At 37.7% G+C, this 27,884-nt stretch overlaps 1 protein-coding gene across 1 annotated transcript in view; it reads right to left on the reverse strand.

Annotated features, from left to right (window-relative positions):
- The window catches only part of CNTN5 (contactin 5), a 465,423-nt gene that overhangs the window by 305,292 nt on the left and 132,247 nt on the right, over positions 1-27,884 (reverse strand). Inside the window, exon 6 of the mRNA XM_028157040.2 lies at positions 16,350-16,553. Coding sequence (XP_028012841.2) covers positions 16,350-16,553 — 204 coding nt within the window. The remainder of the gene's footprint in view (positions 1-16,349; positions 16,554-27,884) is intronic.

Genomic DNA, 27,884 nt, shown 5'->3' on the forward strand with positions numbered 1-27,884 from the left:
TAATATTGATGGTTATTGGATTTGTGAATGATCTTTGTAGGTTACAAACCACTCCCCTCTTATTTTTGTCACCTTTTCATAAGATTTCTAAAGTTGTAGAGATAAATTAAAACCTAAAATTACAATTAGAGGCTTATTTGACATTTCAGGTCATACACTAATCTTGGTTTTATGTATAACTAGAGATCCGTTGCAGGAAGATTCCTGCAAGAATAGGGCATCCTGTGGCCATCTCCACTGCCCAACCTGCTTCCCTTCCTTCTCTGCCGCCCCACCTGCTTCCCTCCCATCTCAGCCGCCCCACTTGCTTCTCCGCAGTTTCGCTCCAATCTGCAGCGCTTGGCTTCCTTCTATGATGTCTTCAGTCTTCGCTCTGCGCCTGAATATGCAAATTAACTGCCATCTTGGCCAGGTTAATTTGCATACTCATTCCTGATTGGCTGGTGGGTGTGGCTTGTGGGCATAGTGGAGGCACGGCCAATTTGCATGTTTCTCTTTTATTAGTGTAGATGATAATATTATAATAAAAATAATACCCAATGTTTATATAGGGTTTACTATATAACAGGTACCTGCCCCACTCTGGGGATCGAGCCTGCAACCCAGGCATGTGCCCTGACCTGGAATCAAACCATGACCTCTTGGTTCATAGGTCAATGCTCAGTCATTGAACCACTCTGGCCGGGCTGTACATGCTTTTTTCATAGATGCAGAGTCAGCCTCAGACAAAAACTTGAAAGATAAAGGGTTTCCCCCAAAACCCTACTTCTTTTTATTCACCTTTCTTCCTTAGTTCCTTTGCCTGTTTTCCCTCTGTCTATAATGCCAGCCCAGAATTAGGGCAATTGACAAGCTCCCTTTTTCCCCCAAATTGCACTCAAAGGTCAACTCCACTTTGCAAAAGCCCCTGCTAAACTTGTGGAGCTAGTTCCTGTCCTCTTTGCACCATGACATATGATACCTCCTTATTTTGCTCTTTGCACATTGTGATGTGGCTTCTTTTAACAGAAGTGCCACCTTGTCTATCTTCTCCATGATACCATTAGTTCTTTGAAGGTCAAAGAATGTGTTATTGTTCTTGAATCTCCAGCACAAAACAAACAAACCAAAAACCACAAAACAAGTGTGAACTGTGCTAGATTCTTTACACGCATAATTATTCTAGTCTTTATAACAATCTTAAGGTAAATTTAATCACTGTTGTATGAGTAAAATATATGATTTTCAGTACATTTGTTTAAAAAATTCAATAGGCCTCCTATTCATACTGAGGATCATTTAATCACTGTTGCATGAATCAAGAAGCCAAGGTTTAGAATAGGTAGGTCACTTAGTTAAAAATGAGGCACAACTAGAATTTCAAAATACAGACTTTCAAAAAGTCTGGCTTAAAAGCTCTCTGCCTGACCCAATGAATACACACACACACACACACACACACACACACACACACACGTGTGTGTGTGTGTGTGTGTGTGTGTGTGTGTGTGTGTGTATGCCAATTCCTTCCAATCCTATCCAACTCTCTTCTCATATAATTCACATTCTTTTCTCTTTGGGGAGTTGTCTCAGTAAAATGTTCAAAACAAAAAAATATGGTTGAACTGATATACACTAAAGTAAAAATTACTGATTTCTAATTTTCTCAGTGTCATTTCATCTTTTAAAACATAATGCTTCTTTGAGTCAGGATAGTAAGAAACTAGGAAAATTCCTTGGCAAGTAGAATGGGGAAACTGAGACCAAGAGCTGAACAAACTGGCCAAGCAAAATACAGCCAGATACAGAAGGTCTCTCCCTGGAGATAATATGTGGGCCTCACCTGTATTTCAGCTCCAGCTGATGAATATTCTATTGAAATCTCCCCTAAGCCCTCCCCTAAACTCCCAACCTTTAAAACCTCTCAAAACAAATGACCCAGCATGTGCTCTCCCTCCTGGGAGCACTCCTGGTTCTTTCCCTGCCCCCTCAGGTTCCCCCACAGGACTGCATCTCCGATTTCTAAGGGACCCCAGGAGACTTGCAACCATGGAGCAATGCAGCCGCAGCTCGTCCAGCTGTGGGCTAAACCCTTTTCTCTGACTTTCCAGTGAGCTAAAGCAGCCCCACCTGGGCTCATTTCTTTCCTAAAACATTTCTAGAGAGCAAAGCAGTCCCGCCGAGGCTCTCTCCTGTAGATTCTTCTGTCCTAAGCCCTTCCTTGTTTCACATGCCCTCCAAATCACCTGGACTTGTGTTGTGAAATCTTTCCTGCAGGAAGGCCAGAACCCGGACTACAGGCCAGCCCTAGGCAGACTTGCTCAGGGCCAGATCCCCTATCCGGTAGCATCCTCACCTAGAAGACTGTTTCAATGGTGGAATTTTAGCCTGGGTGGCATCAGAATTGTGCCTCAGCGGGTGGAGAGGTTGTAGAAGTGAGTCTGCTGCTTTTGTACAGATCTGCCTGAGAGTCCATTTCTGAAGACAGGACCCCTAAGTTGTTCCCACTGTTGGCTTTTTAATTTGTTTTCTGCTTTCACACACTTCTGGATTTCAAATTGTCTAAAAGCTTCTTGACAATATGTCTTTGTTTAAACAAAGGCAAAGTCAGAAGGGCCTGTGGCACTGAGCAACCTGTGGCAGGGCAGCTGTTCATACAGATGAGTCTTTTGCATGTTGATCATCTATAAGATTTGTAGCCCGTGTATTTGATCACCATGATGACATAATGACAGCAAATCTTTCTTTATGTTGGCTTTAATTTATTTTTTAAACCAATGAGTTATAGGGATATTCTTTAGGATTCTGGATTGAGCTCATTCCTTATTTTATTTTTCTCTATAATTAATTTATTTAACACTCTGACATTTAAAAAAAAACACCAGAATTTAAAGAAAAAGGCATGCTTAATATTAACTAGACCCTACTAATTATTAAGAAAATTAGGCTATGTATTCTCTTGATATATATTTTCACAGATACTTAACACATTATAAAGCAGGCAACCTTATATTCTCTATAGATGAATTCTATCATTCCCAAAGATCAGCATAACTCCAATTCTACTTATATGGGTTACCCTTTACTCTCTATTGTCATAAATTTGATAAATTCTCTCTTCCTTTCTCTCTTTTTTTGGACAAATTAAAAAGAAAAACACTTACAACATCTAGTCTGATGAAATTGTGAAGTAAATATTGTTTCTATAATAGGCCTCCTATTTATACTGATCTTAACATACCTTTTAAATTTTATATTAAATGATATTGTTAAAGTAATCCAAGACCCCAATTTGGCATTGATATCATAAGGAAAGTATAATGATACAGAGGAAAAAAACTCTCTTCAAGTGAGCTTTAGTTCCATATCTTCCACCAACTATGACTTTGGGAGAGTTCCTTAACCCACTGGGAACTGACCAATCCTATCTAATAAAAGAGAAACATGCAAATTAACCGTACCTCCGCTACACCCACAAGCCATACCCACAGCCAATCAGGAGCGAGCATGCAAATTAACCCAACAAATATGGCAGTGGCCACAGAGCTGGAGCCAGCTGGAGGCTTGAGTTGCCTCCAGCATTGGAGGAAGCCAAGCTTCCCACCTTCCCTGGCTGGCCCTGGCCTCCGCTCAAGGCCCAGATACCAGGGCCTCCACTTGGGTTGCCAGGGGGCATGGCCGGCCTGCAAACCACCACAGGCCCTTCACCCAGGCTGCCCCATGCCCCAAGGGAACCCCCACCCTGATCCAGGACACCCTTCAGGGCAAACCAGCTGGCCCCCACCTGTGTACCAGGCCTCTAACCTATCTAATAAAAGAATAATATGCAAATTGACCATCACTGCAACACATAAGATGGCTGCCCCCATGTGGTCAAAGATGGCTTCCCCCATGGGGACACAAGATGGCTGCCACAAGATGGCCAGCAGGGGAGGGCAGTTGGGAGGGACAAGGCCTGCAAGGGAGGGCAGTTGTGGGCGATCAGGCCAGCAGGGAAGGGCAATTGGGAGGGATCAGGCCTGCAAGGGAGGGCAGTTGGGGGCGATCAAGCCTACAGGGGAGGGCAGTTAGGGGTGACCAGGCTGGAAGAGGAAGGAAGTTGGGGGTGACTGGGCCTGCAGGGAAAGGCAGTTGGGGGGGACCCAGGCCTGAAGGAGAGAGCAGTTGGGGGGGACCAGGTCTGCAGGGGAGGGCAATTAGGGGTGACAAGGCCTGCAGGGGTGGGTAGTTAGGGGCAATCAGCCTGGCAGGTGAGCAGTTAGGCATCAATCAGGCTGGCAGGGGAGTAGTTAGGGAGTGATCAGGCTGGCAGGCAGAAGCGGTTATGGGCAATCAAGAAGGCAGGCAGGCAAGCAGTTGGGAGCCAGCAGTTCTGGATTGTGAGAGGGATGCCTGACTGCCCATTTAGGCCCGATCCTAAACGGGCATTCGGACATCCCTCGAGGGGTCCCAGATTGGAGAGGGTGCAGGCTGGGCTGAGGGACACACCCCACTGTGCACGAATTTTGTGAACCGAGCCTCTAGTGAAAGATAACATTTAGGAGTATACTCTTTAGAGTCAAACAAACATAGGTAACAGAACATGTTATTTGTCTTACTGGCAGATTCTTTAACTACAAAAATTATATAAGCTCAAAATGCTGTTTTGTTGTGAAGACTAAATGAGAGAATTATGAAATGCTTTCAACACAGTGCCTGGTGCATAGAAAAAACATTAATCCATCATTATCAAGTCTTCCACCTATGCAGCTGCTACCTCCCCTCCACAGACCTGAAAGACAAGGGGTATAAAATAGTAAGATGAATCATTGAGTTTTAAAATATTTTGAATAATGGCAAGATTATATTGATATAAGTAAATTGCCTCCCGGTATGTCTACTTTAAAGAACATAACACTTTTTTTAAATATATGAGTTTCAGTACATTTGTTTAAAAAATATCAGTCTTGTTATTTTTTGATAAATGTGTGAAATATTTCACTGGGGTGAACTGTGGAAAAAACACTACTCTAAATATTACAAATTACTTTCCAGAGAAATTGTTTTAGAACCCTTAATATCCTGGATGTGATTTTAGCACTAGATAATAAAGTGATCACAAAATAAAAATATAATTCAATAAAGACAGATATAAATAAGGATATAAATTCAATATCCTTGCAAGGTAAGGGAAACTTAAAAATATCTACCATAGATTTACTCAATTTTAGAAAAATTAACTGAGATGAAATGAGAGAATTAGTTCAGGAGAAAAAAGTGGAAGTCATTTTAAATGATTCATAAGGAGACTTAAGGTTATTTTTAATACCTTATTGGATGCTCAGGTAGATCATACTAAGAACAGAAGTGCAAGAAAAGGAAAGGAAAACTGGTAACCATAAAAAAAAATGGGCATCTTAATAATAGAAAGATTGTCTAAATACAATGAAAAGATCTATGGCACTAATGGCAACTTGATTATAAGGACATTCCTCCCAAAAAAGCATATTAATCTAGATTTTAATAATTACATTTATGGTGATCTAAGACTATGATCATGAATTAAATACATTTAAAAAATATTCCAGAGGCAATAGACCAATTTAAGAAATACCATGACTGTTTGACAATCACTACAAAGTCAGAGTGGCTTATTGAAATAAAATAAAATGCCAGACCTTCCCTAACCTGACTGAACATAAACATTTCTGGATGCACTAAAAAATAAATAACTCTAACTCTACATCATGTCCACTGAATCCGAACATCTAAGAGAAAGACACAGAAATCTGAATTATTAGCAAGATTCTCCCCAACATGATTTACCTTTTGTTTGAAAATCCCATCTGTTTTGAAGAAGAGCTTTAAAAATTTGAAGAGGTATGTAACATTAAAAAACAACAACAACAACACACACACACAAAAGAACACCACCCACAACACTTAGCAAGTAATCACCAGTGCAGGGGTTCTGTATTGTACTGAATGAATGCATGAAATATCTGGGAAGTGCTATGGGAAATGCAGATTCCTGGGATTTATAGGGTGAGGTCAACTTGCACACAGATCTTAAACTACCTCTTTCTCCCAATGCTCTCTCTGAAGGAATACCAGGGACAGAGCGGCCCCACCAGTGGAGTCCAGGTGGTGCCCTTGAAGACCCAGTGTCTCCTGAGACCTCCTAGGGAAAGGGTAGGTCTAGGACTTTATTTTTTAAAATTCCCTGAAGGATGCAGCCTTCAGAGGCTGATGGATATTCTTAAAGGCACTACACAGTCTGCTGCCTTAGTATGGTTCAGGGGACCTGGGAGAAGCAGGGCTCTCTCCTTAGGGAGGGCTAATGCAGATTTAATTATCCCTAGTACTTTCAGATGGAAGAGGACTGCAGGTGTCCTTTGGGGAGGGAGGGGAGCAGTGACACTCCTGGGTCTCAAAAAGAAATGTTTATAGAGAATTTGTTCACCTTACAACATTTTTGTAGGTAAAAATGCTGATTTCTAGGATGGGTCCAGAGATTCTGATTGGGTAGATCTTGGATATACCTCAATATTTCCATCTTTTACAAGCATTCTAGATTATTCTCATGCAAGTGTTTGAGGATCACACTATTAAATGCTGGTCTATTAGATATTATTTTATAGAATTTCAAATGCTTTTGAGAAATTTTAGTATTCAATGTTATTAAAAGAAAACACAAAGAACAAACAGTGAATTGATGTAATATGGAGGGATGATGTCTTGTCACTAGTGAAATCCCTAGGTGTGGGAAGCATGTTGGCAAAACAGAATAGTCCTCATGGGTTGAGTTGGTGGTGGCATTTATTGATTATTTTGGAACGAATCTTAATGTGGGAAGCATTTTAATATAGGAATAAATCTCTAAGCTTTCAGGTGAACTGAGCTCTACTAAGTAATGAAATATCAATCTGGAAAATAAAATTTCTTTAAAGATATTATATGGTTGTATGGATTAATATCAAAGTGGGAGACAAATTTCAAAACGGACAAACATAAAAATACTTTTATAATAAAATTCAAACTATACTTATTATATGGTATATTTTATTTCTGTTTATTGTAACTAACCAGCTGTTTGATCTTAGGTATCATTCAAATACTTGCAGGCAGAGCTAAGAGTTCAGAGGGCATCTCAAGAAGAAAGAACAGTAACAAAAGGAACGGAGTCAGAAAATTCTGGGCTAAGTTTTGAATGAAAAGTGACTGAAGACAAGTGATGGAATATAAAACTACTTCCAAGGCTATAACCTGCCCCCAACCTCTATTAAATACTCAATTGTAGACATAGGAGTTTGAATTTACACAATAAACAATAGCAAAACAAACATTACAATAACAGAAACGATCTTGGAAAGTAGTTCTTAACTGTAATGACCCCACCCACTAGTGAAAAGTGGGAATTGAGTTATAAATACTGTGTTAGTAGCTAACCTTTACTAAAGCTGGATGTGTAACTGGCCCTGTTCTAATAGCTTTGTATGTATTAATGCAATGAATCCCCACAATAACCCTATGAGACGAGTATCCATGCTATCCTTATGTCCAGATGAATAAATTGAATCACAGACAAGTTGTCTCTTGTCCATGGATAAAGTAGGTGATAAATCAAACCTAACTTTGTGACCAACTTACTTTAAACTAAATTAATCAAAATAGATTCTAGCTTAAATCTCTGTAGTGATGCCACTCTCATGAACTTTACTGTAAGCCTTCTTGATTGAAGGTAAAGGAGATGGTCTTACAGCTAGTTCACTGGCACTGCAACTGCAGCCTCTATTTTTTAAAAAATATATTTTATTGATTTTTTTACAGAGAGGAGGGAGAAGGAGAGAGAGTTCGAAACATCGATGAGAGAGAAACATCAATCACTGCCTCCTGCACACCCCCCACTGGGGATGTGGCCGCAACCAAGGTACATGCCCTTGACCAGAATCGAACCTGGGACCCTTGAGTCCGCAGGCCTATGCTCTACCCACTGAGCCAAACCGGTTAGAGCGCAACCTCTACTTTTTTCTACAGCCTAGAATGTGGCGATACTCTTGAAAGTGCGCGTAAAGAGTGAATTGTAGAAAAATGCAGTTAAAAGCCACTGATTTAGGCAAGAGGTAAAGAGTAGAAAGATGAGGATGGATGAGAATGATATTGGAGATATAGAATTCAAAGGGTTTGCCAAGCCTATGGAATATGTAAGTAGTCAGAAGATTAGGAGGATGCTAACTGATCCAGAAATTTTTCTGTCTGATGTTTAGAAGAAAGGTGATCTTACTAACAATACAGATATTAGCTGGAGAAGTTCTGGGAAGATTCTAAATTTGGAAACAGAAACAGAAGTGCCCCCTAAAGAAAAATATTTAAGATGAGTCTCAGGAGCAGAATCCTGGAGAAACACCTACATTTAGAAGGATAAGCCTCCTTAAATCCTTTCTGGAAGAGTATAAGCAAGACAGAAAAATGGATGAATGGACACATCCAGATGGACAGTGAAATGGAATAACTGACTGACGGGCACACTGAGAAGAGACAGTGAAAGGTACAGATGAAACTGTTCCAGTACGTCAAGAAAAGAAAATATTCTTATGTTTAAACAGATTGCAAAAAGGTAAAACATGATGAAGGCTGAGAAAGCGCTGATAAATTTGATTAACAGATACTTGACTGATTTTGAGGAAACACCCTGAGCAGTGCGGTGAGGCTGAATGCCAGATGGCAGATTATTAAATGAAGAAATGAAATATAGCAATGAAGACAGTTTAGATTAGTCTGACAATAGGACATAAATTTTCTACCCTTACAAAAAAACAACTCAAGATTCATGTTTGTTATATTTAGAATTATATATTCACTGTTACAATGCCAGTTATCAAAAATTGATATCCTTTGGGATTTTTCCCCCTAAATAACAATAACAAGCTTTCATGTTAGAAACCAGGAAAAGGCCTAAAGTAGATACTTTTTTTAGGAACTTTATCTTATTTGTAGGCACTTATTAAATCTACAAAGTTTTAAAGACATACTGAGAGAGTTGATGAAATAATGCACATTGTTTTTCTTGATAATAATTGTTGTCTCTATGGATAGAAGTGCAAATTGCTTTTATAAGTCTGTTTGAGGAGAAATTGAACTGTACAGAATGACAGTCAAGGACAGCTGAGCAAGCAAAGTATTTATCTTATTCAGAAATGAGCCAATGATTTTTTGATGTCTTTTATTTAATTTGTAACCCGTCAACATGATAAGCTTCCGAGAGAGACACAGAGCAAAATAAATAAAAGATTAATAAAAGCCAAATAAGTTTCTATATTCCTGCAAATTTTGACATAAAATCAGCTTCTTTTGAATAGTTATATGTACTTGAGTAGGAGTGTTATTGTCACCAGCTTTCCAAGTCCCCTTGAAACGATGCATAAATTGAAAATTCTGAACAAAGATTAGAAGAAAAAAGTCTCCTGGGTTTAGGGCAGGATATTCAACACACAAGGAGCAAAACTTAGAAGAGAAAATGGAAAAATAAATACCCAAAGCCATTCCAATTGTCATATTTCTTTGTGCTAACCACACTGGTCAAGAAATAAGAATGACTTTGCTGCATCATACTGCTTGAGTGCCAGAACAAATTTCAGGGATCAGAAACAGATTAACACAGAATTCATTCAGTCTGTGCTTTTATCTGGTGCAAAGCAACCAGAGAGAATTGGGGTGGGACAAAGGTACATTTAAATTGATGCTTATTCCATCAAATGTTATTTTTGATTCAGTGACTGTGATGTTAGGGGCTGAATTTCTATCAGAATGCGGTTTAACAGCCAGTTCTCCGGGGTTGGAGGTGGATAGGAACCCTGATGTGTAGCCTTTGATGCTTTATGTTGTAAATACTCCCCTTGAAGGCTGATTTGAAGCTACCAAGAAGTGAAGAGATGCACACAATCAACTCTTGGGAGAAGGAACAAGTCAGCTCCAACACACTGCTAGAATAACCACAAATAGTCCAAAAGATGAGTAAGAAAACATTTGCCCCTAATTTTTGTTTGCTCTTTGTATTATTTTTTGCATGGTTGCTGTAACAAAATACCACAAACTCGGTAGTTTAAAATGACATGCATTTATTTTCTTAGAATTCTGAAGTCCAGAAGTTCAAAATCAGTTTCATTTGGCCTCCATTAAGGTGGCCTCTCTTGAGGGCAAGGCCACCTTCCCTCTGAGAGGCTCTAGAGAAAATCCATCCCTTGCCTTTCCATCTTCTAGTGCTGCATTTGTTACCTTCTTTAGCTCAGGGCCCCTTCCTCCATCTTCAAGCACATCACCCTAATCTCTACTTCCATCTTCACATCGCCTTCTTCTCGTCTGTAGTCAAATCTTGCTCCGCATCCCTCTTGTAAGGACACTTGGTTCTATATTTAGGGCTGACTCTAATTAGCCACAGTAATCCAAACTAATCCTGGGTATCCTTAATCACTTCTGCAAGGTCCCTCTACCATGTAAGTTAACGTTCAAAGTTTCTGGGAATTAGGCTATGTACATCTTGGGGACCACTACTCAGTCTACCACATTCCTCAAGGCATGCCATTTTAAAATATTTTCCCATGGCTCCTAGGACCTGCATTATTCATTAGTAAATTAATGGAGCTAATTTACTGATTATGTAAGTAGGTAATTCTGAATACAATTTCCTTGTTAATACACTTCTTGCCTTAAAAAGAAACGTGTTGTTTACATATACGTACATTCTCAGTTGATGACTTTGCTTGTAGTTCATTAAAAAACAACAGCATGCCATTAGACTTTTCACCACCAAATAGCAATTTATCTCCCCACTGTGACAACTGATAAATTCTCTAACAAAGGCAATCTTTCTGCATGCATTCTAAATGTATTCCCACTCACTTTCTCAAGTTGTTTCTTCAATGATTTTTTTTCTTCTTTGCTATCCAACTCCAGGGATGGGAAAAGGGAACAGGGGCTGGTTCTGACTTTGTTTTTTCTTTCATTACTTGTTTTTATTATCCCACTATAGCTTTAAAGAAGGGTGTTGAGAGAATGTGCTTCAAGAAGGAAAGGGATCTTATAAGAGAAGATCCCATCAGGAAGGAAAGAGGAATGGGGGGTCTGATCCTGTTCTTTGTGGGTTGTGGGAAGATGCTCTGTTACATTTTCTTGAAGAATTAAACCTATTGTCAGAATGCAGTGGCCCTCCCTATTTTTAGAAATTCATTTAATATACTTCATAATATTAATAGAACAACTTCAACTTCTTTTTTAAGGTTAATATGTGCTTGTGTATATTTTCCATCCTTTCACTCTAATACTTGTAAAGTTTTTCAGACAATGCCTCACATGTAGTAATAAAACATAATTTTTTTAAAAATATATTTTATTGATTTTTTACAGAGAGGAAGAGAGAGGGACAGAGAGCCAGAAACATCGATGAGAGAGAAACATTGATCAGCTGCCTCTTGCACACCCCCCACTGGGGATGTGCCCGCAACCAAGGTACATGCCCTTGACCGGAATCGAACCTGGGACCCTTGAGTCCACAGACCGATGCTCTATCCACTGAGCAAAACCAGCTCCGGCCATAATTGTTTTTTTAAATAAAAATAAAATAAGAAAAATTTTTTTTTCCAGAATTGGGCGGGGTACTCAAATGAAAGTATGAAATTGCTGTATTTAATACAGAAAGAGTGAGACCCTAAAGGGAAAATAGAGGACACAGTGTTGTGGGGGAAAGGCAGAGGTATGTTGAGGCAGAGATATGAAAGCTTGGTTAAAGAGAGATGTGGTTAGAGTGATGTGTGTTTAATAAATGCTGCTGTGTTATGTGTAATGCCAGCACCTCATTCATTACTCTCCACACTATTAGTGAAAATCTGTATAAATGCTTTTGGAGCTAGATTTTTAAATTTGTTTCTTATTGCAATGATATATGAGATGGCCTCATGGGGCTCTGGATGAGGGCGGGCAGATCCTAGGATGCAGTGTTATATTCAGTATTCAGGGAAATGTCCTCCTTGTATTATATTGTAAATTGTGTAAGGATGGTTATAGCATTTGTTCTCCCCTCTGTTGTACCTCCACTACATAAAAATAATTATCTGACACTTGGTAGGTATGCAGTTTACTCGAGAGTGTGTGTGAGGATAATTTTCCACAGTGTCAGCAGAGGAAATTCTGATCATGTCACTCATGCACTTCAGTCTTCTAAAGCTCCCTCATCTACGTTTAGACCTCTCTTGTGGGCCAGTTAAAAAAATATTCACCCACATATCCACCCCTGCAATGCCACTGCCACTGCCATCAGGTCTGTGCAGGTGCCATCCGTTTCACACGATTGCAACTTGAGGGCCACATGCAGGTGCACAGAAATGAACTGCCTTCAGAGCCACCTTCCTGGAATGGGAGATGAATGCCCATGGATAAGTCCTCCAAGGACCTATTCTGAGTGCATTTTGTAAGGCTCTGGTCCTATGGGCTCCAGCTCCAGTTGCCTGCAGAAGTGGTCATCTCCATGATGCAGCCCACCTTTCCACTGTTTCACTCCTCACCCCCACTCCATCACACATGCCTGCTTTCTGGGATACATTTGGAAAAAACAAACAAACAAAAAAAAACTACTTACAAGCAAATTGTGTCCAGCTTTGCTTGAAGAGAATCCAAGACATTTCATAATAGTTTTAAAGTAAAATTTTATTTGCACTTGAGAGGAAATAATTTGCCTAAGTATATAGCCTCTACTATTTTTAGAAATGACTATTGTGGGTTTTTTTTCCAGAGAAGTATAAAAACACAATGTTCTTGAAATGACTTTTATAGCTAACTCTATGGTCACAGCAGATTAAATGTAATTTTTATATTCAAACCCCTGCAGAGGTGTTTGCCAAGGCTGCAGAAATACCTACTCTGATGCCTGTCTCTGCACGGAGAGGTTTGTAAAACCCACCAGGAATTCCAGCCAACCGTGGTGCAATAAATGGATTCATCCACAATCGTATTCAATTTTTATCTTAGACATAATGTTTAATATATGCCATCTACTTGGGAAAACATTCAGGAGTATGTCCTTTTGAACATAGTTTTCAAAAAATTTTTAAGAGAGATGAAATAGTGATATGGAAGGCTTTTTTTAATTAAAAAAATGATTTCAGTCTAATTGAAGCCTTTTTTTTTAGCATATTAAAAGTTTCTTTTTTTCACACATTATCCTGGTATAAATTCTGTGACCACTCAACAATTCAGTAATTTTTAAACAGAAACTGTTAACTTAGAATTGTATAGAAATGTTAAGTATGAGAAGTTTGGAAGTGGCTGTGGTTCCCCTGTATGTAGAATTGGTTCCCTTTAGAGGTGGGGGGAGGAGAAGGCTGGGTAAAGTGTGTTGAACGTCCTCTCAGCTTTTTTTTTTTTAATCCTCACCCTGATGGGGAATCAAACCCACCACCTTTCTGTGCACCAGAGGATGCTCCAACCGACTGAGCACATGGGCCAGGGCAGTCCTCTGGGCTTTGATACGGGAGCAAGGAACTGGCTGTCAGGCTGTGGACACCCATCTGCCGAAAAAAGCTTTGGCCCGCATGCCATTGTTCATGTCAAGAACTCTAGCTGTCCATAAAAACTTCATCCATGTTGTTGAGAGACAACCCTTTGCTCTTTCTGCATGTAGGAAAAGGAAGAGAAGGATTCCAATGTTTCACTGAAATTGATGTTCAACATGCATACCTTCAATCCCCCTCTGTTCGGTCTCATTTTTATGTCCACCCTTGGCTGACGTTGATTTCAGAACTTCTTCAGGCTTCCACTGGGCACGTGGTCTTCAGCCCTTTAAACTCCTGTAGATCCCTCAAACTTTATTCCAAGTTTTAGTTTCTCTACCTGTTTAACTCACAAGCTTCCTTATTTTTTCCAGAAACTGATTATCAAAATGTCTTATTTGTTAACAAACTGCTTCCTCTCCTTCAGCATCCTCACCCATGCCATGGCTTTGTCTTCGAAGGTCTCAGAGGGTGACCGGCACCCAATACAGGCACCCAGTCTATCCTCTTGAGCTTCGCTCCCGCCTTTCCTCATTCAAAGACTCATTTCTGTGGCTTCCTTGACTCTATGACACAGTTTCTTCCTATTAACTCTCTGGCTTCTTATCATTATCTTTATAGGATTTGCATTCATTACCCTTCCTTTAATGCAATTTGTATAAGGTTTGTTCCTAAACTCATTTCTCTTTATCTTATACTCTTTGTATGAGCTTTCTTAACCACACTGATGATTTCATTTAACTTGATTAAAGAAGAAGTATCGATATTTTCTAGCGTTATATATGAACCTCATAAATGAAAAAAGGAGAAGTTAAAAAGAGTGGCTTTAAGGAGTGGGATTTGATGGGAGGAAGGTATATGTGTGGCTTTTTTTCCCTCATCCTCAATTATACCATTCATTCAATATGGATATACAGTATTGCTATGATAAAAAAAATACACTTTAGTAGGCAAAGAATGACCCATGGAAACAACAACCTTAGATAATTTACAGAAAGAGGAAATGTAAATTTTCTAACCTCTCTCAGAATCTTAAGCAAGACTATCATTTAAAAAATGTAATTGAAATTTAGCAGGCATTTTCCACCTCTTTCTTTTTAATTTAAATGTTAACTTTAAAATAACAGTTTAATTTTACTTATTTGTATTTCTTTAATGAGCCTTTACATATCATTGCTCAACTTATGATTCTTTGAAAATAATGATGTTCACACAAAAAGGTAAACAAATTGAACTGCCTCAGTTAATATGATGACTAAAAATAGTTTGTTTAGTGGCTTGGTATTGGTGATGTAAGAAATAATGACTAATAATGTAATGTTCTGAAAAGGCCAGAGGGAATGAAAATCAACAGAGATAAAGGGATGTCCTAATAAGAGGAGAAACATTATCTCTATCTTTATTAAGATAGGAGGAGGGAAGAACGATATGAATGGAGATGTAGTTAGGTCTGAATTTTATTAGTAGGAAGATACATTTCATACTTATATAGTTTTTGTGAAAGGGTGTTGTCTCATAGTCCAAGGGAAGTAGAGAGGCTTCTAAAAACTTTGGGGAGAGTTACAGGTTAACAATCCACAGAAAGTTAGTAGGATGGAGTAGCAATGTTGAACTCCCATTTGCAGTTTGTGATCATGATCCATGAATCATCACCCATTCAGTGAACTATGCCAAAGCTTCCTCCTACTCCAGAGTCCCATGTTTACTTAACCATCATAACCTGGTAAGTCTACCTCCTTAAAATCCCAGGCGTGTCTCCTGCTTGCTAATGCCATTACCACTGCTTCCATTCTATTCCTCATCACCTCTTGGCTGGCTGGTTTCAACAGACTCAGAATTGGTCTCCAAAATTCTGTTTTTGTTTCTCATCTATCCCTCCGTGTCACTACCTAGCTGCATCCTTCATCTCTCTAAGATGAGCTTCCTCATCTCAAAAAGAGCTATTGCTTTTATACTTTCTAATTATTAGGATTATTACTCTTATATGTACTAGTATTATATTTACTCTGAAGTCTAAATATATAAGATAAAAAGCTAATTTTTAAGAGAAATTTTGTGATATAACTCTGGACATACATTCCAGCAGCATATATTCTGAAACCAAGTATATGAAAGGGTAGTGTTAAAATACATTATTTTTTAAGCTTCACAATAATTACTTTCAAATTTACTTCATAATATGAATTTATAGATTTTTTTATTGCATGACAGAGCAAGCCACATATCATATATCAACTGTAATATAGCACTTGACTTCTTTAATGCAATGCTTAACTGTAAATGTCTATAACTAGAAATGAGGTGTTTAAATTTGAAGATCCTTTAGATGGCAATACCTATAACTATAGAATTATCATATCTGCCTGAATTGCACTTAAAAGTTAAAGATCCAACTATTCCTATTAAGGGAAAAGTAATAATAACAATTATAACTATACCATGAAATATTAAAAGCTGAACATTCAATTTGAAGGTAGCTAATATACAAATGTAATGAAAAGCGAACCTATAAAATGCTCACAATTAATGCGCATGTGCTATATAGAGGCACTAAAGAGCAAAGAGCTGTGGAAGCTTTGCTACTGTTCATTTTTTTCACATTATCTCTCCCCTTTTTTGGCATTGGGGGCATTATGTTTATTATTTCTCATCCATAGATCATCAATTTCCTATGTCAAAATTTTTATTCTAAGGTATGCATAATCTCAGACCAAAAATATAGAGTTTCTAAGTATGGCAAATGCCTTTGTACTTTTTTTGTGCTAGGTTCAAGGGTTTAGAAAACACTACTACATGTTTATTTTTCACATTTGAGGTGTCTGATGTTTCCATCGGGGCCATGCAACTTACCATCATTACGTAGAGTGAGTGGTGTTGGAGGACTAAGTACCCGGGCATTCGTCACTGTGTTTTTCACCAGACAAATATAGCTGCCAACATCTGATGCTTGGACTTTAGAAATATAAAGGTTGCCGGTCTCCTGGGAAATGAACCGCCGACTGTCTTCCGCCACAAAGGAAGGGAACTCGTTAAATACCCAACTGTAGATGATCTCTGAAAATACACAAAAGTTAATTGTTGAAATAGAGGTTATTTTACTAACAGTTAAAGCTCAACTAACAAAGCCTTTACTAAAGTGTTAGGTATATTTCAAGGCCATACATATTTGATCCATTTGATTCAGATATGTTTAAAGGACTGTTGTTTCTATGGTTATGGAAAGATCTGAACTATTTCTTAAGAATGCTCAGCCTTTACATATTCATTCATTCTATTCCGAAGTCTGTCGAGTGTGTGTTAGGTGATTGACACTATGATAACACTAAAATTAAAAAAGATGAGAGAGAGTTTTCCATTCTTAAAGATCAGTCTAATGGAAGATAGTTACCCGGACCTACAAAACAATGTGGAATAAAGTAACAAAAATATATATTCTATTCTAAAGAAAGCATGGGAAAGGGACACTTAAGTAATCATGTCTATCATTGAAAACTTCCTGAATTAAGAGACATCTGAGCTACATTCATTTATTCATCTGTTAACAATATTGGTGAGGGTCATGATAGACCAAAATGTTCTAAGTGAAAAAATAAAAGGTCTGTGTTCTCATGGAGCTTTTATTATAGTGTGAAGAAATCGAAAATACAAGGAAGTGTATATCAAGTGATGATAAGTGCTATGAAGAAAAACTAAATCATGTTAAGAGAGTTAGAGCATGACAAGGATGAGAAGAACATGTGAATTTGTATTTGAAAAGCTCTCTCTGACTACTGGATAGAGAAGAGCCAGGCCGAGGACAAAGCAGGGCATGGGGGAGGGGAAGCAGGAATAATAATGTCCACTAGTCTAAGAGGCTATTTTCAAAATAGCCATGAAAGCTGTAAATAATTTGCACTAGAATGGTAGCAGTAATGGTGAAGTGGTGAGAAGTGATTGGTTCTGATAAAAAATGTGGTAATAGACTGAAATTACTGATGAAGTTTTATGAAATGAGAGGGGAAAAAAAGAGAGAGAGTTCGGGAGTAAGACTTTGGAGCTGAGTAACTGAGCAACTGGTAGAAAATATTTCTCTTTATTGAAATAGAAAGACTCTTTGGAATGTGGGTGGAGTAAAATCAGTTTAAGTTAGAGGTTAAATTTGTCAAACTATCTAGCATAAAATTGAAAAGGCAATTGCATGTTTGACTAATAAAGACCAAAGGAAAATTTTGTGTTGGTGCTATAAGTTTGGAGTCTTAAAAGATTTGTTGGAGCTGGCCAGGTGAAGAGTTTATGAGTTGCTGAAGTTATTCCAGTAAAAGGAGACAAATGAGGATGGCCATCCGACAAGGAGTTGGATAGTAAGAATAGACCACCACAAACAGTTTTGTATTATTGGAGTAAAAGTTCCGAGGAAGGGAGTGGTCAGAAAAAAAGGTTGGATTGATTGGAGAGAAATAAAATTACTAAACACAGATTAACATGGTGTGTATGTTACATTAAGGAGCTTGTGTCTATCTTATATGCAGTGTGGCACTACTGAACATTCGTCAGCAAAGGGCTGTCATAGATATGTACGTTAGTAGGTGATTGTGGTGATTCTGGTGATGTTGGTTTCAAGTAAGAGCAAGACTGCAAGAAAAAAAACAATAGAAAATATTGCATACTGAAGTGAGAGCTAAAAAATTTTGAAATAGAATAATTATTATTACAATGAGAAGAAGGATATTTGTTCAAGAAATATACTGGAGAAAAAACAAACTATGAGACAAATAGTCCAGGAATATACCCTAACTTCTTTGAGGGACTGGGTAGAAGATGACAGAAGTTCATGATGAAAATACACAAAATCAGACTGGTTTAAGGAGAAAGACAATCAGTTCACTTTTGGGCATTTGAGTTTGAAGTGTGTGAGAGAAATCTGGATAAGGAGTTCTAGTTTGAAGTCCGGGAAAGGAAATGCACTGTGAAGGTTAAATTTAGAAGTTGTCAGTATATTGGTATCATCAAAACCATGTAAGTAGATGAGATTAACTAGGGAGAATAGATATGGTAAGAAGATGGTTCTGCCGAAACCGGTTTGGCTCAGTGGATAGAGCGTCGGTCTGCGGACTGAAAGGTCCCAGGTTCGATTCCGGTCAAGGGCATGTACATTGGTTGCGGGCACATCCCCAGTAGGGGGTGTGCAGGAGGCAGCTGGTCGATGTTTCTCTCTCATCGATGTTTCTAGCTCTCTATCCCTCTCCCTTCCTCTCTGTAAAAAAAAAAATCAATCAAAAAATATAATTATATATATATATATAAAAAAAGAAGATGGTTCTCTGGGAGGCACAAAAAAAGCTAAATAAAGAAAATGTGTAAAGGGTGGGAGTGAAGAAACTATTGCAAAAATTCAAATAGAATAAAGAAAATTCAGTGTCATAGGCAACAATGGCTTACCCATTTCAAGAAGGTTAAATGATGTCAAATAAGTCAAATAGCCCAGATACATAAAGAAAACATCACTTAAGATTGGCATTTGGAATATCACTGAATGGCAAGTTTAACAGATGAGTGGAGACTGAAACCAGACTGCAATTGAGTTAACAGAAGATTGGACATTGGAAATATTGTGTGTAGCATTGAAATCTCAATACATGTTATAATTACCTACGTTATGGTTGAAAGAGAAGATTCCAAGGTCCTGTTTCATCAGAACTATTTATTTAGTAACAATAATTATGGCAGGTTCTCCAATACAGTTATTTCATTATAACATTAATGAGATGTGTTGGAATTTAACTCTAATTTATATCAATTAGCTTATGGTAAATTTGGTTTTGGTAAAATTAGTTTTGGTATAGTAGTTTCACTTAAAGTTGTTTCAAAGAATCTATCTACAACATTAAGTGAGAACTTTACTTGAGTTTTTACAAAGACCAACATGTGATTCTAATCTACAATAGGTTTTAGGAAGCCCTATTTCATTTCATGCCATCCTTTTGTTTCCCTTCCTTTTCTCTTTCTCTCCCTTCCTTCTTTTCCTCCTTCCTTCCTCTGTTTCTGTCCACCAACCTACCTGTCATGAGTGGCTAAAAATACATTTATCACTCTGGCCCTGCCTAGGTTCCAATGGGAAGCCTGGCATTTAATCAGCCCTTTTGAAATACTCAGCAGAGGCATGAAAATTATCCACCCATATTGAAAGTCAATATAACTAATTTCAAAACTTTATATATGGATCAATTAACTTAGAATAGAACACCTCTGGAGCTATTACCATTTAATTTTTTTTGTCTCAGGCTAACTCCTGAAAAGAATTAGAAGCATTATTATGGGCATCATCTGAGGTAGGTGTATCCGATACAATCAAGTGATGAACATTAAAAATGCTATTACTTCAGTCTAATACCCCCTTACTGATGGTTTAAAGTGAACAAGTATTTACCTTTCTTTGGAGTTTGGCTTTCTCATTCAAAAAATGAGATTAATATTATCAACTTCATAAATTTTAAAATAAAATAATATAACCAGGAACATAACACATAATATCTATACTAATAAAAGAGGAATATGTAAATTGTTCAAGACGCCATCACAGTAACAGTAACAACCAGCAGGCTCCTGGAGCCACAAGGCTAGCAGGGGGGGTTAGTGAGGAACGACCAAATGACTGGACAGCAGGCTGCATAGGGTGACCAGGCCAGCAGGGGGGGCAGTTGGGGTGACCAGGCTGGCAGGGGGGGCAGTTGAGGGCAACCAGGCCAGCAGGAAGAGGCGGTTAGGGGTGATCAGGCTGGCAGGAGTGGCAGTTAGGGGAGATCAGCCAGGCAGGCAGGTGAGCAGTTAGGAGCCAGCAGTCCTGGGTTGTGAGGGGGATGTCCGACTTCCTGTTTAGGCCCAATCCTAGTGATCGGGACTAAACAGGAAGTCGGACATCCCCTGAGGGATCCCAGATTGGAGAGGGTGCAGGCTGGGCTGAGGGGAACCCCCCCCCATGCACAAATTTCATACACTGGGCCTCTAGTATATTTGTAAGATATAAAAATAACATTCTGTTAGCCCCTCCCTCAAAAATTATTAAGTTAAGAGCTCTTTCTATGTGCTTCATTTAAATATAAGAAAAGTAGTAAACAGGATCAAACATATAGTAAAAAAAATTAATAGTACTTAAATATTATTCGATCTGTTTTCCATAAAAAATTTCAATGATGAGTAGAACACTGATATTAAGCAAGATTAGGTGATATTTATTACTCCTGAGGCTTTAGTTCTAGCAGATGCCTGAGAATTTTGAAATGTTATATATTAGCTTATAATTATAATACACATTTGCAATGTCAAAAGCTTTAAAATATTCAAACAAATATTTTACAAAGCAAACTCTTTTTCATAGCTACCTCTTTTTCATAGTGACCCACTTGGCAGTCTTTAGTGCACTTGACAGTTTATTAAGAATGTTTTAATGGTATCCATGTGGCTTTACTCAAAGAAAGCCCATAGACTATAATAAAAATACTTTATTCTGTCCTCATGATGCTCAAATAGATTCTAGACTAGACTCTTTGTGAGGTACGTGTGCATTCTAGGCTGAGAGTCTCTATCAAGGATGTTTTGGCACCAGCTTCTACTCTAAATTCAAGGACTTCTCACACTGAACGCTCTGAATTCTTCTAATTGTTATAATAAGAGTTTCATTTGTCATTTAAACATTGCTCAAAGACATCTTCATATTTTTTGCAGTTTAATTTATACTAGATTTTACTGAGGTTATCTCAATTCTTGGTTTGTATTACTTGAAAATTAAGGCAAATAACACAGTGAATAATTAAAGTTGCTACCATTCACTAAAATTCTATTTCTGTTTTACTGACAGTGTCTGTTGAATCAATGTTTTGTAAATATTTTTAGAATAGAAAAAAAAGTATTTACACAATACTGGCACTTTTTCAAATTTTACAGGTAAATGAGTATTTGGGGGTTCAAAAATGCTTATTTAGTTTTTTAAAATAAGTTTTCAGTTTTACATATCAAAGCTTTCTGTAATCCCAAGAAATATTCAAAGTATAAATTGTACACCATAGAAAAGCTGATAACCTGAACTTGGATTGGGTTATAACTGTGCCAAGAATAAAAATATTGAACTGAGCTAAATATATTTTAAGATTGTTATTTAATTCCTACATTCCTGTTCATTTTCTATTAGCATCTATTTAATATCTTTTCAAAAGTTGTCTTTACTATAAAAAATGAGCATTAATCATATATCTAGTACTAGAGGCCCGGTGCACAAAAATTCATGCACTCGGGGGGTGGGGGTCCCTCAGCCCAGCCAGCACCCTCTTACAATCCAGGACCCCTTGGGTAGGGTCCCTAGTCCTGGCCTGAGATCAGGGCCTATCAGGGCTTTCCTTCCCTGGGCTGCAGGCAGCTTGGCCCCACCCCCGCCACTGCCATTGCTTGCCATCTGTGCAGCGCTGCCCCCCTTCCCCTGCCACCGGTGGCCTCCCTCTGCAGGCGACAGGCTGGGGTGCAATGGCTTGGCTGACCTGGGCCTCCCTCTTTCTTTGCTGGGGGGTGGGGCCAGCCGTCCGAGGGGCCGTCTGCCTACCTGATCACCCCTAACCCCTCTGCCTGCCTGCCTGATCACCCCTAACCCCTCTGCCTGCCTGCCTGATTGCCCCTAACCGCTTGCTTGGGGGCGGGGCCAGCACTGACTTCCGGTTGGTCAGCCTCCGGTCGTAACTGGGAGTTACGACCCAGGGTTTTTATATATTAGGATTATGTTAGAGTCTGAGGTTTATAGAATAATTCACGAAGGTAGTAACACAGAGTCAGCTTTAGTGTTATTAGTCTTTCATGGATTTTTTTTTTAATTTGTTTATTGTTGTTGATCCTCATCCAAGGATATTTTTTCATTGATTTTTAGAGAGAGTGGCAGGGAGAGGGAGAGACAGAGAAAGAGAAACATCAATGTGAGAAAGACACACTGATCGGTTGCCTCCCCACACGTGCCCTGACCTGGGCCAGGAATTGAACCTGCAACCGAGGTACATGCCCTTGACCGGAATCACACCTGGGAGCCTTCAGTCCATGAGGCCAACATTCTATCCACTGAGCCAAACTGGCCAGGGCAGTCTTTTGTTTTTTTTATACCACTTTGTCTCATAATAATTTAAGAAAAGCTGATTACTACTAAAATTTTAATATTATTATTCATTTCAGAAGAATATTGAGATGATTTGATCAATTGTGATTTTTCCCATTTTTCTAAAGTTCTCTTTTAATAGTATGCTCAGTTAAGACAATTAATGTTTTAGAAGTCCCTAATAGGATTCTTCAGTGCGTACTCCCTGTTTTAGCAGACACTGACTCCTTTGTGAGGTACTGTGTGCATTCTAGGCTGTGAGAGTCTCTGTCAAGAATGCTTTTGCATCAGCTTCTACCAAGAGCCCCACTTGGGATATATCTACTTGGGATTAATTTTTATATTAAATCTCACTAGTGCACTTTCAATACTATGTGGTAATATACATTTGATCTATAGTCCCATGTGCCGTGTTGCTTTGAAGTTTTGGTTTCTCCTGGGAGAATTTTTGGTCTTTCATCCTGAGTCAGTAAAAATCATTCAGTTCACTCAGGGTATAGCCCAATGTGGGTCTGGCTTGGGACAGACATTGCTAATCAAACTTCCCTTCTCAGTTAGGCCTGAAGATATGTACTTGATCCCAGCATGAGCATCCACTGTCAAGTTCCTAGACTTTAAGATCTATTTCCATGACATATAAACAATCCACCTTGTGCCAAGATTGCCTAAGGATTAACACTATTCCCAGATTTTAGCCTTGGGATTCCTTTCTTTTCTTATGAGCTTAACTGTATAGTGGAATTTTCTTTGCTTTACTCATTATTTCTAAATTTTGGTAGGAGGAAAGTTTCTAGATCGGCCCTGTCCATTCTCCTAATTGAATGTTCTAGTTTTTATGGCTTCATGCATTGCAGAATTTCAACACAATTGCTGTAATTGATTCAGTGTCACAAAACAGAAAATCTCCTCTTTCCACATCTGATATATTTCCACATCTACAGAATATAAAACCAAGAGTATCCATATGGACAATGATACTCATTTCTCATAATTGAAGTGCCATTAATAATAATAAAAAGTGTGAGAAACGGGAATGAAACAGCATACTGGACTCTCTGAAGTCCTTGAAAACAATATCAGTGAATAATTATCCACAATTCATTTCAACATTCTTTAATATAACTACAAGTCAGAAAATAACCATTCTTCCTAATAATGTGTGTACACATCAGAAGCTTTGGGTTTTGTAATTAATTATATGATGAAAAGGTTGTAGAGAACTGTCTCATCGATTATCTATTACTACTGAACATAAGGTGACACAACCTGAAATTAGTAGAAAATATCTTTTTACATTGCTGATTTATACCTTCATTGTGATAGAAAATGTCATTCTTAGAAGGCCTGAGGCTCAGATGAAGGAACCAGTGGAAAACTGCAGCTGATAAGTGTCAGAGGAAAAATTCAAATTTATCTGACTCACTCTAAGCCTATATGTTATCATTATATCATACTGCTTCAATTATTATATTCTAATCTTGCTGAACCTCAGTTTCAGTATCCATATAATGGAACAGTAATGCATCCATTTTATGGTTGTGCTGAGGACTACAAAAGCTACTTCAGTGACAGTGTTCAAAATGAAGGAGGGCAGCTGCTAAGTGACCTAGTATAATGCAGTATTGGGTATCATGCAGAGCCACCTTGAACCCTGTGTAGGTGGATTAAATTTCTACACGTGTTGAGAGTTTCACCTATAAAACGTAGCCTGAGGCAAGGATCCTGAGAATAACAATAGAATAAAGCTGTAAAACAGACACTTGGTTAGTGCCTACAGAATCAAGGTATTTTCAAAGATGTGAAGAATGCCAGAGAGAACAGTTGTCATATGTGTTAAAAAATGAAATTACCTTAAAACAAAGACAGACTGTATCGTTGCATTAAATTTTAGTTATTTTGGTTGAACAAAACAAAGTACTAATTCTCCTTTTTATAAGTTTCTGAGGCATGTGTTTTCATTATGTTTGTTACCTAAAGTCAGAAGCAGCAGAGTTCTGCTTCAAACGCGTGTCACCAAGACAAAGTCAAATTTTATGTGCATATAATTCAAAACATCTTTAGCAAAACAAAATATAAAGTAAAGAATATTTATAATAAAAACAGTAGTACATTGGCATTCTCCCAGAATCCACAACTCAAACGACTTTGAGTAAGTGAATTGCAAGTCCAGAGTTCAGGTGATTACACACACTGGGTGACAGAAGCTATTTTTATTTCCCTGAGGAATGCTTCACACTACAGAGGACTTTTTAATCCCAGGAGCCCTGTGTCTGGATATAAAGGTCATTACTAACTCTTTTCAAATGCAACCTAAATTTCTTGCTTTGCTAAGGGGTTTTAAAACTATATTTTTTGAATTGTAAACTCCATCAAGTCAGGGACCAGCATTTACTCGACAGTGTGACACAGTCAGTGTACAAGTTCAATTTAGGCTTCACATTTTGCATTAAAAAGCATTCACTCTAGACTTCCCACAATTCATTCTTAAAGCTCACAGACCCTAGCCCTTAATCAACAATAGAATATCTGTGCCCTTAGATTTTGCCAGGGAATATGACCTTGCTGTGCTTATCAAAATTAGGAAAAAGCTTAGCTTAAAGAAGAGATGCATGGGGAATTACTGGAAGACGGTATAATCTACCCATTAGACATGACCAGGGTAATCAGAATATCAGACAGCTTAATAACAACAATAATAGCAATATTAGTGAGCATTTATTGTGTTAGGTCAGTTTCCTAGAAACAGAGAAGCAGTTTCTTTTTAATGTGATTTATTGATAGGGTGTTCCTAGGATTAGAATTCAAAATAAATAGAATAGGGAAAGGAAAAAATAAAAAAATAAAAATAATAAAAAGCTAAGCAAGGATGTGGTCCCCTAGCAATGATTAGTTTAGGACTAATTCCACTTGGGTCTCTGGAACACAAATTCCACTGTAGCTTTGGTGAGTGAATCAATAGAAGATAAAGAGAATAAGTCTTGTGTGCCCCCCTCCCCTGCATCAGTCAGTTACTGGCCGCAGGCTGGGGGAAGTGAGGTGCTTTATGGGCAGGGAATTTCCTAGGCAAGGAAAATTCTCTGGAGAAGGAGCACTCCTGGATGGGTGCATTCCCCAGCTGAAGGAGATCTGGGCGTAGCACCAATAGGATCTAGTAAACTGTATAGTACTTAGTATGCTCCAGACAGTGTGGTCTATGTATGTTAATTTAATCCTTACAGGGCTAGGCAACTCCATTTTATGAAGATACAGAGATCAATAACTTGACCAACAATTCTTACTGAGCACAGATCTTTATCTGAAAAAAGAAAAACCTGATAAATAGTGCTTTCAAGTGTTTATGAGATTGTTATAAATGTTATGGAGTCTCATTTTGCCAATTAAAACTTTGATGCTTCATATAACAACTAAGCAGAGCAGTGTCTAAATCCCATTCAACTCACAAAAGCAGGTTTCTGGAAATGCCTGTTGACCATTGAGTCACAATCTAATTAAACTGTGGTCACAAAGCCATAAAAGTCATAACTATGTAAAATAGGAAGGGTGTGTCCTGTTAACATAGATACCTATTATAAACTAGCAGCACAGTGTGTCTGAAATGTGAATGTTCATGGGTGCAAAAACAAAATATTAGTGCACGATTACAAACATGGATACTTATTCCTGATCTTAGAATTTACAGAGTTTAAAAATATATATATATTTAACCAGAAAAGTCCCATACATAAATAATCCAGTATTTTCTGAAATTAACAGTAGTCCACAAGTTGGCAGTGATGGATGAGTAGAAAACATTAATCTCATCTCAGGCAACATTCAAAGGGAAGAAATTGGAAATCTTGATTAGCAAAATAAAGTTTTCTCATTTTTTTCTGTTTTACTTGGTAAAATGTCTCTTATCCAAAAGATTTGTCATTTGCATATAACTAAAATAATTAAATTTTAATTTAGCTCTATGCACTGAAAGCAAAAGAAAATTAAAACCACTCAACAGTTTTCATTCACAGTGAGTTTTAAAAGACACATTTACTTCTTTTAATTTTATGCTATGCAAATTTGATGGTGCAAGTTTAAAGATTTATAGCAGGATAAATATTAACAGAAACAAATATAAGTTTAATAAATTATCCCCCTTCTAGGTAGGTGAGTCACAGAGGATAAGACCCTCTAAACTTGTGATTTTACTAAAGTTTGCATGCTAAATGTGGAACCTTGGTTGCATTTGGGTTACATTTATCATATAGGTATAGCAGAAAATCTTCAAGTAAGATAAATTATTATGATGAGATCCTCTGCCTCTCAACTTCCTACATTCAATGTAATTTTTCATAAATGTTCTTTGTGCTTTTGTGGCTTAACTAATGCTCATTAATCCTTCATGCAAATCTTTAATGAAGGTAATTTATTTGTCACGTTGCCATGCACCATGTAGAAATAGCGGGTATTGTCTATTTATCAACAGGCACTGAGATGGTTTATTTTCTGCTCTGGGGGTTTGTCCCTATGGCTCACCTACTTCAGAAAAAAAATCCTCATCATAAAATACATATTTATCTCTGCTGACATGTTATCACTGTAATAAATCTTTAAATTTTTATTTATATGAATTCACATAGCATGAAACTTTTGGCTACAATTTTTTCATTGATTGGAAACAAGTAGAAAAGTTGGTATAAGTTGCACTGATAATAAAAATGGTACAAGAATTTTTTAAAATGTACTCTCTAATTCTACAAGAGATTTTTTTCTGCAAAAATCAGATTTTTTAAATTTTTATAAGTATGTTTGTTCCTTAGCCTCCAAATGGTAATCTTTTCTAATGACATAGTACCAAAATTTGTGAACTAGGCAATATTAAAAAGTTCAGTCTTAAATAATAGGGAAGTTTGAGAAATTAAAGACCACATTTAAAAAAGAAGAAATATAATTTTGGAAATGAATTTATTTACAATAATTAAGATTGGCCATTAGTTTGAGCCTAATATTCATAGTAAAGCATGAATATTAGATATGAATGTTAGATATTCAGAGATATATAGCATGCTTTATATGGAAATAAAGGTTTGAATGGAAAAATATATGTTGATTCTCCCTGTATCAATTGTTTTTTTTATATTTCCCTTTTTCCTTTTTATTTATTTGTCCAAATGATTTTGAGACTTCACTTTCCTGAAATGACTATTTTTAGTCAGTTCCTATGTTGCCTTAATCTTTAACCCTTCCTCGAATTACTGAACACAGAAGCTATTTACTTCCTAAAAACCAAACTTACTCAGACTTCT

Source organism: Eptesicus fuscus, chromosome 13 (assembly GCF_027574615.1).
Source record: "Eptesicus fuscus isolate TK198812 chromosome 13, DD_ASM_mEF_20220401, whole genome shotgun sequence".
Classification (NCBI taxonomy): Eukaryota; Metazoa; Chordata; class Mammalia; order Chiroptera; family Vespertilionidae; genus Eptesicus; species Eptesicus fuscus.